Source organism: Zonotrichia albicollis, chromosome 3 (assembly GCF_047830755.1).
Source record: "Zonotrichia albicollis isolate bZonAlb1 chromosome 3, bZonAlb1.hap1, whole genome shotgun sequence".
Taxonomy (NCBI): Eukaryota; Metazoa; Chordata; class Aves; order Passeriformes; family Passerellidae; genus Zonotrichia; species Zonotrichia albicollis.
In genome coordinates, this window is record NC_133821.1 from 4,777,086 (window position 1) to 4,792,094 (window position 15,009).

Here is a 15,009-nt window from a genome sequence, read left to right on the forward strand (position 1 = left end):
GCTGCCCCTGGATCCCTGGAAGTGTTCAGGGCCAGGCTGGATGGGGCTTGGAGCAGCCTGGGATAGTGGGAGTTGTCCCTGCCCATGGCAGGGCGTTGGAAGGAAGTGCTCTTTAAGGGCCCTTACAACCAAAACCATTCTGTGAATCTATGAAATGTGACAATGCCTGAGTTTGAAAATATTCCCAGTTGCATTCTTCTTCCCTGTGGGCATCAGGAACAAACTACCTCCCCACTCACCTGTAGGGACGGTCCCATTCCATGAAGAATTCAGCCTCTGTTTACTCTCAGAGGTTTTCCACAGCAGCTTTCTCCATTTCTGTGGGGGCTTTCTACAGTCATTTACTGCCACAAAGATCTCTGACTACTTGTTACCTTAGCCTCTTGTCCATGTAGGATTATCCTGATATATGGCTGCTATTGTCTCCAACTGTCTTGTCCAAAAAAAAAAAAAAAAGTTTTATTTCTTTCCTTCAGCCTGTCATGCTTATCAGCTTTATCATAAAAGGTTTGTGTTGGAAGGGACCTTAAAGATGATGGTTCAGAGATAATCATGAATTCCTCTTCTGCATGTAATACTCTTCCTTATTTTGCTTTTCTCCTAGGTGGAACATTGCTCACAATCTCTGGGGTGGGTTTTAGCCAAAATCCTGCCCTGGTTTCTGTGTCAATGGACAATCAAACCTGTACAGTTACTCACCTGGAAGAAGAGATGGTTTGGTGCCTGACCCCGCCAGCTGTTAATTTGTCTAATGAAGATTCACATGACATCTCTGTCAGAGTAAATGTAGCCATCAGCAGTGGGTCATTTCAACAAGTTCTCTTTGCAAATAGGACCACCACCTTCCACTACCAAAAAGCTTTGACTCCCCTCGTTACTGCTGTTGAAACAGAGATCAGAGATGGCAGCCTGCTCTTGAGCATTAAGGGAATAAACATCACTGGATCTGTGGCTAAGCTTGGACACACTGAATGTCAACTTGAGTTTCAACGGAGCAACCAGTCTGCAATGTCTTATCAGTGCTCTTTGCCACTCAGCAGCCTGGAACCTGGGACTTTCCCCATCCAGGTCATGCAGAGGCAGCTGGGATATGCTCAGGTGACAGCAAGGCAGCAGGCCATCACCATAACTCCACAGATAACCTCCATATTCCCATCACAAGGATCCATCTGTGGTGGGATGTTGCTCACTATATCTGGTGTTGCTCTGAAATCCAGGAGGAATTTGGTACAGGTCATCCTGGAGGATAATTACTCCTGTGAGATCCAGAAGTCTGATGATGACTCCATCAGCTGTGTTGTCCTTCCAGGGCCTCACCCTTTGCACCCTCAGTGGCTGGCTGAGGCATCTCGGACTCTCAGTGTCACTGTGGTTGTCAATGGGATCCACAGTGTGTGCCTTGGGGGCTGCACACTCCACCTGCAGGAGCACTGGACCCCCCTGGTACATCTGGTGACCTGGAGGACCAATGGGACATCCACCCACATGACAATCAAAGGACAGAGGCTGGCATGGCAGGGGGACAGCCCCATGGTACATGTGGACAACAGCACTGCCTGCAAGGTGACTTTTTGGAACGAGACCATCATCACGTGCCAGACAGCCTGCCTGGCCCCAGGGGAGCACAGCATTTCCATAGCCAGCAGGAAAAGCGGCCGTGCTTGTTTCAGGGGGACATCCAGCCTTCTCACCATCCTGCCTTGGGTGTACCAGTTTTACCCACGGGATTTCAGCACCAATGGGGGAGGCCTGCTCAGCTTGGCTGGGTTGGCTCTGAAGGGAAAGAGGATGACTTCAGTCCTCATAGACCATCACCCTTGCCTCATTCTCAACATCACCTGTGTGCTCATTCAGTGCACAGTGCCTCCAGGGAAAGGCACGAGGGCTCTGACTCTGAGAGTAGATGGACACTCCTATTACCTTGGAACAATAAGTTACAGTGAGGAATTTACCCCAGCTTTCCTTTCTCTTGTTTCCTCTGGTCTCCTTTTAACTTTGACAGTATCACAGGTCACAGAGATGGACATTATCCAGGTGTTTATTGGAGATTTTCCTTGCAGCAACATCACCATCAGTCGCTCCACGTTGCAGTGCACAGCTCCTCTGCTCCCTGTGGGCGAGTACCCTGTGCTGGGCCTGGACATTCCCAGGGGATGGGTTTCCTCCAACCTGACGTTCACTTCTCATCTGGCAGTGACAGCTGCACATCACAACTGGGGTAAGTCATGGAGGGTTGCTGCAGTTTCTCCACAGGGTTTTGTGTGAGGCACTGCAGTGATGTGGGCTTTTTGTCATGAAAGCAAAAATTATGAATTAAAAAAAAATAATTGTTGAGACTTAGCTGTCAGGCTCTGTCTTAAATCCCATTTTCTCTTCTTTTCTAAGGTGGCTTGAATGGAAGACAAGTTTACCTGCATGGAACTGGGTTTTCCCCAGGAAATACTTTGGTCACAGTCTGTGGTGTCAGCTGTGAACTCTTGAGCAACGCAACAGTGACTGAGCTGAGCTGCCTTGCCCCACGCCTACCAGGTCAGTTAAAACTCAGAAACTGTCATTGTGATAAAAATAGGCCCTGAAATTTAACCCAAAATGGGGAGTCCTGGGGTATCTCTTCCCAGGGGAACAAGGAGCAGCCCTGGAGAGAGGGGAGGAATTAACATAGCAATGACAAAGTTTGGACTTGGTGATCTTGGAGGTCTTTTCCAACCGTAATGATTCCATGAATCTGTGACTTCTGTTTTTTGAACTCAGTCTGACTGTGTGCCCAAGGAAGTGGTAGAGCCATCATTCTTGAAAGTGTTTAAAAAATGTATGGATGTGGCACTTGAGGACATGGTTTAGTGGTGAACATAGTGTTGGTGAGATGATGGTTGGACATGATTATCTTAAAGGTCTTTTCCAACTGAAAAAATTCTTTAATTCTGTGGCCACACACATTTTGTGTTTTGGTTACATGGTGGGATGGCCTCAGTGAGGTAAAGGTGTAGAAGGAAAAAGGTGAATGACTGGAAGGGTGAACAAATGACAGACCATGGCCAGTTCATACCTTTGGGAAGCTGGAGATGAGAATTTGACTTCCTTGAGAGGAGGATGGGATCAACCATCATGACCACAGCATCTTCCTTAACTGGAGAGAGACGTTATGATCTCCACATCTCTCTTTGAGAGAAATAACCCTGCCTAAATTTTGGAGCTAGCTCTTCAAAATGAGCATTTCCTGGGACAAGATACATTCCTTCCTTTTCCTACTGAAGGATCAGAATTAGTCTTCTCAGATCTGCAAAAGGCAGAATTTAAGCCTTTTAAGTCTCACCTCTGAGCCATATACCACTCCTCAAATTCTAAACATGGAATATTCACCTTGGTGCTTGACTCCTTGGTGGAGTCCCCGTCCCTGGAGCTGTCCAAGGAATGATTGGATGTGCCACTCAGTCTCTGGGCTGGCTGACAAGGTGAGGAGCAATCAAAGCTTGGACTCTGCTGTCTTGGAGATCTTTTCCAACCTAAATGGTGCTGTGATTCAGGAATTCTGACACTCAGAAGCTTAACATTTTAGCCCCTCACAGCTCTGAAGTTGGAGAACATGTGGAGATCTGCAGAAATATTTGCTGTTCTGAGGCTGTCCAGACATCCAGTATCCAGTGAACAGAGATCCAGGACCTCTTATTCTTTGTGGATGTGAAATAAAGGTGGCAAGTTAGAGTGTCCATCAGGGTAAATTCACAGGGGTTTGTTCAAAGGTGTGTGGAATATCCAGCCCCCAAAATAGAAGTTGAATAACTTATTTGCCAAGAACCCATCCTAATGTGAAATTTAACTTTTTGAGCAATGGCTGGGACAAGAGGTCTCCAGGTGTTCTCTTCAGCCTCACTTATTCCCAAATTCTAAATTTACTCCTGTCATTTTGAACAGTTCCTTTCATAGAATCCCAGAAAGATTTTGGCTGAAGGAACCTTAAAGGTCCTCTAGTTCCAATGAGGAATTAGAGGAATACTAATGTGCCATGAGGAATACTAAAAAAAGATGGAACGAAGAAAGAAAAGGAGCTTTAAAACTCAATGACAAGCACTAAAAAAGAGACAACAAGAGGGCATAAAGAGCTCAGTTTTCTTTGTTTTAAACAAGGCCCAGATACAGTCCACAAAACTGCTTGTTATTTTAAATAGAAAAAGACACAGTGCTAGAGCATTGGAAAAAAAATAAAGCCCAAAACGGGGCACCCTGGTTATTGCAGGGAGAATAGCATACTAAAATTTAATCACATTGATCCAAACTGTGCTCAGAACTCGCTGAGTAGTTGGTGGCAGAGGAATCCTGAGAAAAGCAATCTTACCGGCAGGACCACGATGCTTGTTCCTGTCACTAGATGTCAGCAAGGGAACGCCGATCGCTGGTTGTGTGTCTGGAGAGGAAATGCAAAGGAAGACTTGCCTCACCCTCTCTCTCCTGCCCCGGGTTTTGCAGCCATGCCAGTTTCACCAGTCTAGCTGCAAAATATTTTTAAATTAAATATTTAGAAACAAATTTATTTTTTTATTGTCTTAAAAAATTAAAAATCCTTCTGCAGGCTGCTCAAATCTGTGTTTGTCAGGCTCTTTATACTCCCTGAGACACTTGTATTCAGCTTGTGCATATCTATATCTGACATGGGTGAATCTGTATACAGAGCAAGAGGCTTTCCAGATACTCTTCCACGTAATGCTTAATATTTAAGCACTTTTTAAGAATACATATTTAAGGTTTTAACCCTGCCCCTCACCATGTTTAGTGTGGTTTAAGCGCAGTAACTCCAGTCTCACCTCATGGTTTACATCATGCTCTTTGCCTGGGGAATTTTGCCACTTGGTGCTGGTGCATCCAGCGCTCAGACCTTTCTTGCACTGCCTCATCCACATGGGAGAGGTGGCAAAGAGATTCCAGGACTGTGAAGGAATGGGAAAGGGAGGTCTGTGGTGCTCCAGAGCCCCTCAGTGTTGTGTCCCAGTAGTGGGTATTTGTCTGACCTTTCCCTGCTCTGCTCACTGAACTGGCTGATGTGAAGAGTTTAAGCTGCATTTCTTCTGTTACCGAGGGCTGTGAAGCAGAACCCCCTCTCTCCTCTGGCACTGTGGGACGTCAGGTGGCAATGGCTGCCCTGGCTCTCAGTGCTGGGTCATGTTGTGTCTGGCTTGCTCCAGATTAGAGATGTCCACGTGGGCATCCGCAGCTGGTCCAAGTGGCTCTCTCATGTGATCCAGTCCACAGGGCAAGGCTCTGCAGGTAGGAAATGTGACTTCTTTCCTTCTTTTCCTTTGAGCAGGAAGTTTTCTAAGAGATGAGGGATTGCCAGGCTCAGCAGGATCCATCCATAAGCCTTCCTCATGGGGCTTTCCTTAGGAATGGGTTCTGAGCAGGGTCGCAGCAAGGTTTTAGTTTGATCATTGGCAAGGGCTGGGAATGTTACTGAGATATTCCCAACCCAGACCACAAGGAATGGGAATGCAGGACCAGGCTATTTTATGAAAACTGTTGTCTTTTGCAAGGTGCAGAAAAATCAATTCAGAATAGAGCTAAAATTTGATTTTCAGCCTTAAAGCTTAAAAAAAATTAACAAAATGAAATAAAATTAAGAAAGCCTCACTGCCTTCAAGCAAAAACAAAACCAAAAGAAAAATGCCCAAATTAACCCATGAGTCTTTAAAGGTAAAGATATAGCTGGCTTCATCACCATGCCTGGAAGGGCTCAAAAGCCATGTAGATGTGGCACTTTGGGACATGATTTAGTGGTGGGTTTGGCAGTGCTGGAAGAATGTTTGGGCTCAATATTAGAGGGCTTTTCCAAACAAAATTATTCTATGCTCATGTAAGCTGTCCCCCTCTCTGGTTCTTGCTTCTTTGCCACTGCATGAGTGAAAATGCAGTTGCAGATTCTGTTCAGCTCAGGTTAAATTTACAGGACATGTGGGTAATATTTTGTGGGACTGAGTTGTGCTCCTGTGAAAGATGAGAAAACTGGCATGAAGCTTGAGACAGGTGAGAAAATATCTGATTATTCCTCTAAGGTGATATTAGGGTAAATACCATATAAAATTATTCCAGTGAGCCAATCCCTGAGATTTTATGTTTTACATTAAGGCGAAAGTAAGGAAGACATCTTTCAAAGGAGGTAAACTGATAAGAGGATGCATGAGCCTGATTTTCCTGGTTGCATCAGCATGCTTGGAATAACAGGTCTGACTTTTGGGTTTTGATGTAACAGTTTTGGGATCTTTGTTTAAGGGTTCTGGACCTGCCATTAACCAGACTCCACTGGTAAAAGTGCATGTTTAGGGAGGAGGATTTAGATTAGAGGCTAGAAATGAGACTGGTTTAAAAGGAAGTGGTTTGGTGGAAGAAGGGCAAGAAGAGAGAAAGAAATGAGTTTTGGTTCTAACAAGGAGATGCACTGAGCCAGGACAGTGGGGACTAGAGCCAGGGAAATTTGGGGATTTGTATGAGCAGATGCAGAAGATATGAAGAGCCTCTGTGGTATTTTGGCAGTTGGGACCTCAGGAGGAACCAGGGCCTCTGGTGGTTGTTGTGGAGATGAAACCAAAGGATTGAAATGGTCCCTTCTACCTTTCAAATCCAGAAATGAAGTTAAGAGGAGCAAATAAAGCATATTAATTACATGGCAAGAATGTTCTGACAGTGGGATCTATCAGGCAGTGGAGTAGGTGCTTAAAAGCCACCTCTTGGGACTTCTGAAACCTGTCTCTGTGAAATGAATGTCTCACAGGGAGCAATTCTTCACAGGCAAAGGTTGGACTCAATGACCTCAACAGGTCTCTTTCTCCTTTCTCTTTTATTAACTTTTTTTTTTTTTAATTCTTTGTCTTCCCTGCTAAGTCCATGTTGCTGCTCCACATTCCATTTTGTGAGTGGTGAATAACCAGGGATGTGAGTTTTGGCACTGGGACTCCTTGGGCAGTTCTTCAATCAATCCCCAGCTGCCCTTGGAGCCTCCTGTGGGTTTGAGCGTCATCACAAGTCCAGCAGTTGTTATTAAACAGTCACCCAGAACAAAGCCCTTGTGCTGAGCATCCCAGGATCCTGGATTAAGCCAGAGTATCCCTCAAAGCCAGGGCTGGGGGTAGCCAGTCCCTAAGCCATCACCACCACACGGAGATTTGGCTGCCATAGTGTCTGATCTCAAAAGAGAAGCTGTAATGAGCTGAGGGCATTCATCCCAGCAATGGGATTGCAGGTTTGATCTTTATAGGGAGTATAAAGCCTAAAGCAGCTTCATTCTGGGGTTTGAACACTAACCAATTAAACAGGGAGAAGAACTGTGTCCCAGAACAGGCAGAATATCCTTTTAGGATGTGCCAAAAGTGTGTTGAAGTCTTTAGTTGATATTTTTTGCTGCTGGTTGGTAGGAGATAATGGCACCAACAATACCAAGGGCTATTTGTGTTTCATGGTTGGAGGAATGGGAAGGGAAAGGCCAAGTCTTCCTCCTAAATGAATAAAGGCTTTGAAACCTCTGAGAGGAGGGAAACAGGAGGATCTTGGAGAGCCCCAAGGAAAGAAGAAATGGGAAAAGAATATCACCTGTAAAAGTGATATCTCCATTTGATGGACAGGAGATGTGGGGTGGGGAGGTGAGATTTTCCCCTCCTTTCACCTAGAGAGAGAGAAAACAATTCTCAGTTTGATTCTGGGGTGTACAGATAAAGTAGGGTTTACTTGGAATTTGCTTCCTCTGATCTCTTTGCAATCCTTTGTAGCCATATTCTAAAACTTAGGTTTTATAAATTAATATCTCTTTTTGACTGGTTTGAGTTAAAAATTATTTCAGCCATTGGTAGGATACAAGGCGGGCACTGGAGCACAGCAGAAATGCCAAATTTCCACATTTTGGGGTTGTTTCAGAAGTGCCAGACTGTTCTTGTGCTGAGCTCTCAGGGCTGTGCAGGAAACACCTTCTGGTGACCTACACAAGTCAGGCAAGTTCTTTGACAGCAGCAAAATCTTGAGGAAAACAGTCCTGACATTCTGTGAGTAATTTCCATCATTCGTCCCAAAATAGAGTTCAAGTGGTTTTCCACATAGGAAAACTGTGCCATGTTCTTTTCAAGACTATGAAAGAAAACCAAAGCCCTCCTGTAATGAATTGGTTCCACTCCAGGTTGTTGCAAATGCAAGATCTTTGCAGAATTTAGTCCTCTTGGATGCTATTTATTTGTCAAAACACAGATATTTAATGCTGCTTAAGATGCCCTTGAAACATCAGGAAAGACATATGGCTTTTGTTGTAGTCATGGAATACCTGAAGTAGCGCTAGATAGAATTTTTGGACAAGAAAAGCAAAATCTTGCTGTCATTCTCTTAGGCTTCTCTGCCTGTTACTTGTCTTAGATGTAGGTCTTAAAGGCAGGGATTGTGTTTGGGTCTGTTTGGATGCCAAGCAAGAAAATTGCCCCTGGATTTTGGGAAGGAAAAGGATTAAGTATATTGCAAAATTTATTTTTCTTATTCTAAATCCAGAGAAGAAAAATAGAGAAGAATTGTAAACTCTCTCTCTCTCTGAAATTCAGAGCAAATGAACTGATAGGTTTTAATATTTCAAAAATACCTGAAACAATAAAGAGTTATAAACTCTTCAGAAATAGCCCATATGAAATGGTAAGCTTTAGCAAAATGTGCTAAATATTTTAAAACAGGAAATAGAATACTTTCATATCTTTACAATTTCAACCCCCATTTTTTAGTATTGCTTAGGAGACAAGACATGCATTAACAACAACACTTCCCCAGCAAACAAGGCACTTTTTCAACAAATTGGAACTTACAAAAGCAAATAGGAAAAAACCCTTTCTTTATAAATTCCCATTGATTGGATTTCTGATGCTTAAGGAACACTCTTGGATGCTTCAGTGCAGTCTGTTATACTGTCCACAGACCTTTTCAGGAGTTCATTACAACCATTTGGTTAGTTCAGGATTAATGAATATTCTCCAAAAGTCAGGGCTTTGAGAGAAACAGATTTAATGTCTGTCATGGCTTAATGCTTGAAAGACTCCTGTCTAAAATTTCTAAACCCAAACACTTCAACTGAATCTGAACTTAAGTGACAGTTCATAATACTTTTTTTCTAGCATTTTTTTTGTCTGCATTTAGAACAAGAAAATCTAATTTTTATCACACTGAATCACTTAGGTTGGGAAAAAACATCCAAGATCATTCAGTCCAACCTGTGACTGATCCCCACCTTGTCACCCAGCCCAGAGCACTGAGTGCCACATCCAGACCTTCCTTGGACACCTCCCAAGGATGGGGACTCCACCACCTCCCAGGGCATTGCATTCCAGTGTTGATTATCCCTTTCCATGAAAAAAAAATTCTTCCAGATGTTCACGCCACTTGTTCTTTAAATAAACCTCAAAACAGCTGCTCCCATTGCAATTTTTACCTCATCCATGGAGGCAGACTTGGACCTCATCTCAAGTCACACTCAGCTGTAAAGCAAGGTGGGAGATCCCAGTTCCCACCTGTTCCCCAGGAGCCCTCCAAGCTGTATCAAAGTTTCCTCAGAAAACTGTTTCTGGGTTTCAAACTTGTGATATATGTTAAGTTGTCTTACCATATATCTTCTTGGTAAAAGTTTTGTGCCACATTCTGTACTGAACTGTAAACCATGTTCTAGCTCTCCCAGAAGAAATGTCCATGCTTGTATTTAATCCTTTATGTCATCTCCTGGACAGAGCACTTTGATCCCAAGGACCATCCTGGTGCTCAGGGCACAAAGGAGATTACATTTTGCTCACACAAGGCAAAGGGGACTGAAGGAGCTGCATGGAGACTTAATAATCCTCAAAAAGGATGCAGCTAAAGAGAGGCTGGGTGCACATCAGGAGCCAAAGGATCATGGGATGGTTTGGGTTGGAATGGGTGCACATCAGGAGCCAAAGGATCCTGGAATGGTTTGGGTTGGAAAGGACATTAAAGTCACTTTAGTTCTGTGGGCAGGCACACCTCCTGCAATGACACCTATCAGCAGTTAAAATGTGCTCAGTGTCAGCGGCGTTTGGGCTGCTTTGTGTTATTTTTCCCTCTCCTGTCTTGCAGCCTCTCTGGCCATTCTCTGTGGTCTGACACATTCTTCTGCCAGCTGCCAAGAGGACAGAGCCACCTTCATTGAGTGTGACATCCAAGTCCTGGTGGGCACCTCCCGGCAGAGAGGATCTGTGTCCTACTTCTACATCTGTGGGGACACCCCACCCCAGGGACATTTTGCTGGACTCCTCGCCAGGTTAGTGCTGTGTCTCTCCATCAGCCCAGTGGATCCATCCACAAAATACATCCCCCCCATGGTTTTCCACCTTTTGCAGAGTTGTTCCAAATGATGGACTGAAGGAGCAAATTCTTAGTTCTCACATTGATGCCAACAGAGCTGTTTAGCCTTGAGACCACTAGAGAGCTCTGCTGGGTAGTGGAATTCATTCCCTGTGCCTATCAAAACTTCTCCAGCCCCCCCTCCTTCCCTCCTGCCTTTTTAAAGTGTTTGAGAGACATCAGAAAATCCATCTCGTAAACAGCCTGCTTTGTTCCTTCTTAGGTTTTAATATTTATCTTCTGATCCAATGCAACATCTGGTGGATGCCAATGGGAAAAAAGATTAGGCATTATGAAAAGCAGAAGTCTTCTTTTTTCTGTTGTTTTCCCTTTTTTTTTTTCTTTCTGTTTTTTTCTTTTTTCCTTCTTTTTTCCTCCCCTCTGCCTTTCTCCCAGCATTTTCATGAGTAAAAAGTCAAGGAGTAAATTCAGCAGGATGTGCAATGGTGGTTATGCTTTGCAAATCCAAGGCAAAGCTGTCCAGGAATTTAACTTGGAACTGCTACCTTTGATGGAGCAGTGAGGATTTATTCCTGCTGCGCAGTTCTAGGGATAAGTGGGATGTCTGAGTTAAGGAATAAACAGGTGAATGATTAAAGATTTGGTTTGGAAGGAACCTTAAAGGTTATCTTGTTCCAAACCCATGGGCAGGGACACCTTCCACTATCCCAGGTTGCTCCAAGCCCATCCAACCTAACCTTAAACACTTCCAGGGATCCAGGGGCAGCCACAGCTTCTCTGGGCACCCTGTGCCAGGGCCTCACCACCCTCACAGGGTGGAATTTCTTCCTAATCTCTAATCTAAATCTCCCCTCCCTCAATTTGGAGCCACTCCCCCTTGTACTATCTCTCCACACCCTTGTGAAAAGTTCCTCTCCAGGCTTCTTGTAACTCCCCTTTAGATACTGAACAAGCTGAACAAAACTTTCCAGAAGTTATTTAGTAAATACAGAATTAGAACAGAATTGTAATGCACTTGCTGTATGTGATGAACAAATTCTGGCTGCTGCATCTTGCCACAGTCCAGGTATTTCAGTGAAGTCGCAGAGATTTGATCCTCATCCTGACTTGGTCCTTGCATCATACTTGGTGTTGATTCACCAGAGGGAGCTTTGGATAACCTGAATTGAGGGGAAAAAAAAAACCCAACTGGCATTTACTGTGCAAAGACAGCAAGACATGAATTCCACAATTTTTAAAACTTGTTTAAAAATATAAAAATAGAAGTTTCCAACTAAAATTAATTAAAAAAAAAGTTTACACAGTGGTGACACCTCTCTGTGGGTCAGTCACTTCTTCCTCACCAGTTTTTTAAATTTGATCTAGCCTGGACTTTTTAAGAAAATTCTTCCAAGTTTTGAGAAAATCAGTGTTAGGCAGAAAGAAATTATTTTCCTGCTGAGGAGACAGAGGGCAGAATTCTGCCCTGATCTGTACAACTGGCCAATGTCCAAAGCCACACTTTGCATTGGTAATATCCTGTAACATCCCAGGAAATGGAGAGAACAGATCTTTTGAAGAAGACAAAAGTAAGGAGAATGAGAAGGGGGGGAGAAAAAAGTGAAATTGAACTAATTTAATCAGTTCTACTGATCCCAGGATGACTTATTTCAAATCAAGAAACTCCAGGAGCCTTCCCTTGTCTGGTTGAACTTTGCTTTGCTTTTCCTCACATCAGTGTAAGCCCAATCCAAAAAACCAACAAACGTGAGAGGGACAGGACAACCCCATGTGTGGGGTTTTTTTGCTTCTTTTTCCCTGGATATCAAAATTGTGCTCTGCTCTTCACTGATTAAAAAAATGCATCTTCAATGATACTACTACTACTACTCCTACTACTACTACTATCATCATCATCATCATCATCATCATCATCATCATCATCATCATCATCAGATTACTTTTCTTTCTTGCTCCTTTCTTGGTTGGGGCTACCAACCATTGTGCAGAAAGTCACAAAGTCCTTTTACTGACTGTTTGCTTATTGTTTTCACTGTGGTTTTTAGTCCAATTTAACTGTGAATTCTCCAGAGACAGGGTTTATTATTCCTCCTGGGAATCCTATCAGAGAGATATTTCCCGGATCAAAGGGATTTCTTTGAATCAAATCAATCAACTTTTTTTACCTACTATTTTTCCATTTTCCCCACTTCTTCAATGTGTTTCTTATTGTCTTAACTTTTCACCCCATTGTGCTCATGCTTATATTTTAGTTGAATAATAAAACTTGGGCTGATATTTTTTTCTAGTGAGTTTATTTCTAAATTAAAGGGAAGTTTATTTCTTGCTAAAGGGAAGAAAGGGCAAAGTTCTTTTTTTCAAAAAAGTTTCCTGATTTGAGCAATCTCAGAAAAAATAGAAGGAAAAAATTAAGAGGTTTGAATAGTACAAATTAACTTATTTCAGAACTTCTGAAAATTGTTTTCCAAATTTCAGTTCAGAAAATTATTTAATTTGAAAGTATGAATGGAATTTGCAGGAAAGTTGTAGAAAATTTAAGTGTTTCCACCAGAAAAGAACTATTTTGAGGATTTCTGAAAGAGTACAGATTGATTGCCTTAATTAATATTAGTAAATAATAATAATAAAAATATATATGAATTTTAGTTTTGTGCAAATGCTCAAGGTTAAGACATTTGTCCCAGAATGGGGACAAAGCTACTAAAGTAATTCCTGGCTTAAGTGCACATTGAATCTTTCCTGTTTTTCTTATTAATTGTATAGAATCACAGAATGGTTTTTATTTGAAAGGACCTTAAATCTCATCTCATTCCATCCCTGCCTTGTGCAGAGACACCTTCCACTATCCCATGTTGCTCCAAGTCCCATCCAGCCTGGCCTTGGACACTTCCAGGGTTGGGGCAGCCACCTGGACAATGTTTTTCAGTGGTTTAAATAATAATTTCTTTATGTAGTCTGTACCACAGCCCATCCTTTATCTGCTTATGATGGCAAAAGCATATTCCTTAAAAGAGTTGTAAGTTTTGCCATTAGCAACACTTGTATCAAGGTAGATTCCTGAATTCCATTTAATAATTCGCTCCTTTTCTTGCATTTTCTTTAGACATTGCAATTGGTTAAGAGTGTTTCAGAATGTGCTTGCATGAGGACAGAAAGGAACTGGCTCTTACAAGCAAAGTATATTTACTTTTTGCAAAAAAACAACTCGTGAAAATCCCTCAAAGGTCCTTGTATTGATTTGAATGTTTGGGAAATTGTGTCCATGCCCTGCATGCAGCTGACCACCACCCACTTCTGCCTTTAAAACGGTTGAGTATTTAAAAGATGCAGTTTTTTCTTAGAGCTTTGAAAAGTACTTTAAGTCTTGAAAGACAGCCCAGTCCACTGAATTATTGTACAGGACAAGATCAGTTCTCAAAGTGCTGCTATGAAAAACAAGCACAGTTCCCCTAGGCTGGCTTTTGATTATTAATACAGCAGAGGGAAACATTTATTTAAATATAAAAAATAAAAATTTGCTGTTAAAAGAGTTCAGCAACTTGCAAAGGCTTTTTTCCCCCTATTTTTTAGTATTGTTGTGGTTTCTAATGTGGTTGATTCCTTTACCACTGTAACCCTGAATAAGGGCACTGAAACAAACAGGTTTTTCTAAATGCAGGTCAGAGCAGGGCTTTGTTTGCAGAGGGAGCTGCTGCATCCAGCAGGGAAGTTTTAAATCTTCAGGCTCATCAAACCACTCTGATCATCACCCTCCCAACAAAGCTCTGAGTCCTGGTCTTTCAAAATGGGTCAATTTTGGGAGATTTTTGGGCAAAGGAGGTGCTTCAGCCCCTCTACTCCTCTCTCATGAGACCCCACCTGGGACAGGGTCCAGCTTTGGGGTCCCCAGCACAGGAAGGATTTGGAGATGTTGGGGTGGATCCAGAGGACGCAGGATGATGATCAGAGGGATGGAGCAGCTCTGCTGTGAGGAAAGGCTGGGAAAACTTGGATTGCTCAGCCTGGAGAAGAGGAGGCTGCAGGGAGAACGTGGAACACCTTTCAATACCTGAAGGGATTCCATGAGATTTAGAGGGGGACTTTGGACAAGGGCTTGGAGAGACAGGGGAATGGCTTCAGACTGACAGAAGGCAGATTTTTGAGAGTTATTAGGAAGGAATTGTTCTGTGTGAGGGTGATGAGGCCCTGGCATAGAGTGCCCAGAGAAGCTGTGGCTGCCCCTGGATCCCTGGAAGTGTCCAAGGCCAGGCCATGTGGGAGGTGGGAGGTGGAAGCTGTCCCTGTCCATAGTAGGGGGATGGAACTGGATGGTCTTTAAAATCCTTCCAGTTTAAACCATTATGTGGTTCTGATCCCAGAGACACTTTACCTGTTAAAATCTTGTTATATGGGATTTTCAGGAACCTGAAGGCCTCTTTAAATCCTGATCCTGCCTATCTGATCCTCTGTTTTATTGAGTAAATCATGCTGTGAACTCTGCCCTTTCTTAGCTGTTCAGAAAAGCTGTGTAATTTCTGTTTTGCTAGTTGTTGTGTTGCTGTAACTCCTCTCCTTTCTCCTCACCTTCCTAGATCTTACCTGTGTGAATCTGATGGTGGGCTGGGGAGGAGAGGAACAAGTAGCAATGGTCAAGAGTCACAGAATTAGGTTGGAAAAGACCTCTGGGATCATCAAGTCCAACCATTAATCCTG

The 15,009-nt window shown here is 43.1% G+C and overlaps 1 protein-coding gene across 1 annotated transcript in view; it reads left to right on the top strand.

Moving 5' to 3' along the window:
• The window catches only part of PKHD1 (PKHD1 ciliary IPT domain containing fibrocystin/polyductin), a 240,494-nt gene that overhangs the window by 41,687 nt on the left and 183,798 nt on the right, over positions 1-15,009 (top strand). The window contains exons 32-34 of the mRNA XM_074536510.1: positions 605-2,218; positions 2,386-2,529; positions 10,090-10,273. Coding sequence (XP_074392611.1) covers positions 605-2,218; positions 2,386-2,529; positions 10,090-10,273 — 1,942 coding nt within the window. The remainder of the gene's footprint in view (positions 1-604; positions 2,219-2,385; positions 2,530-10,089; positions 10,274-15,009) is intronic.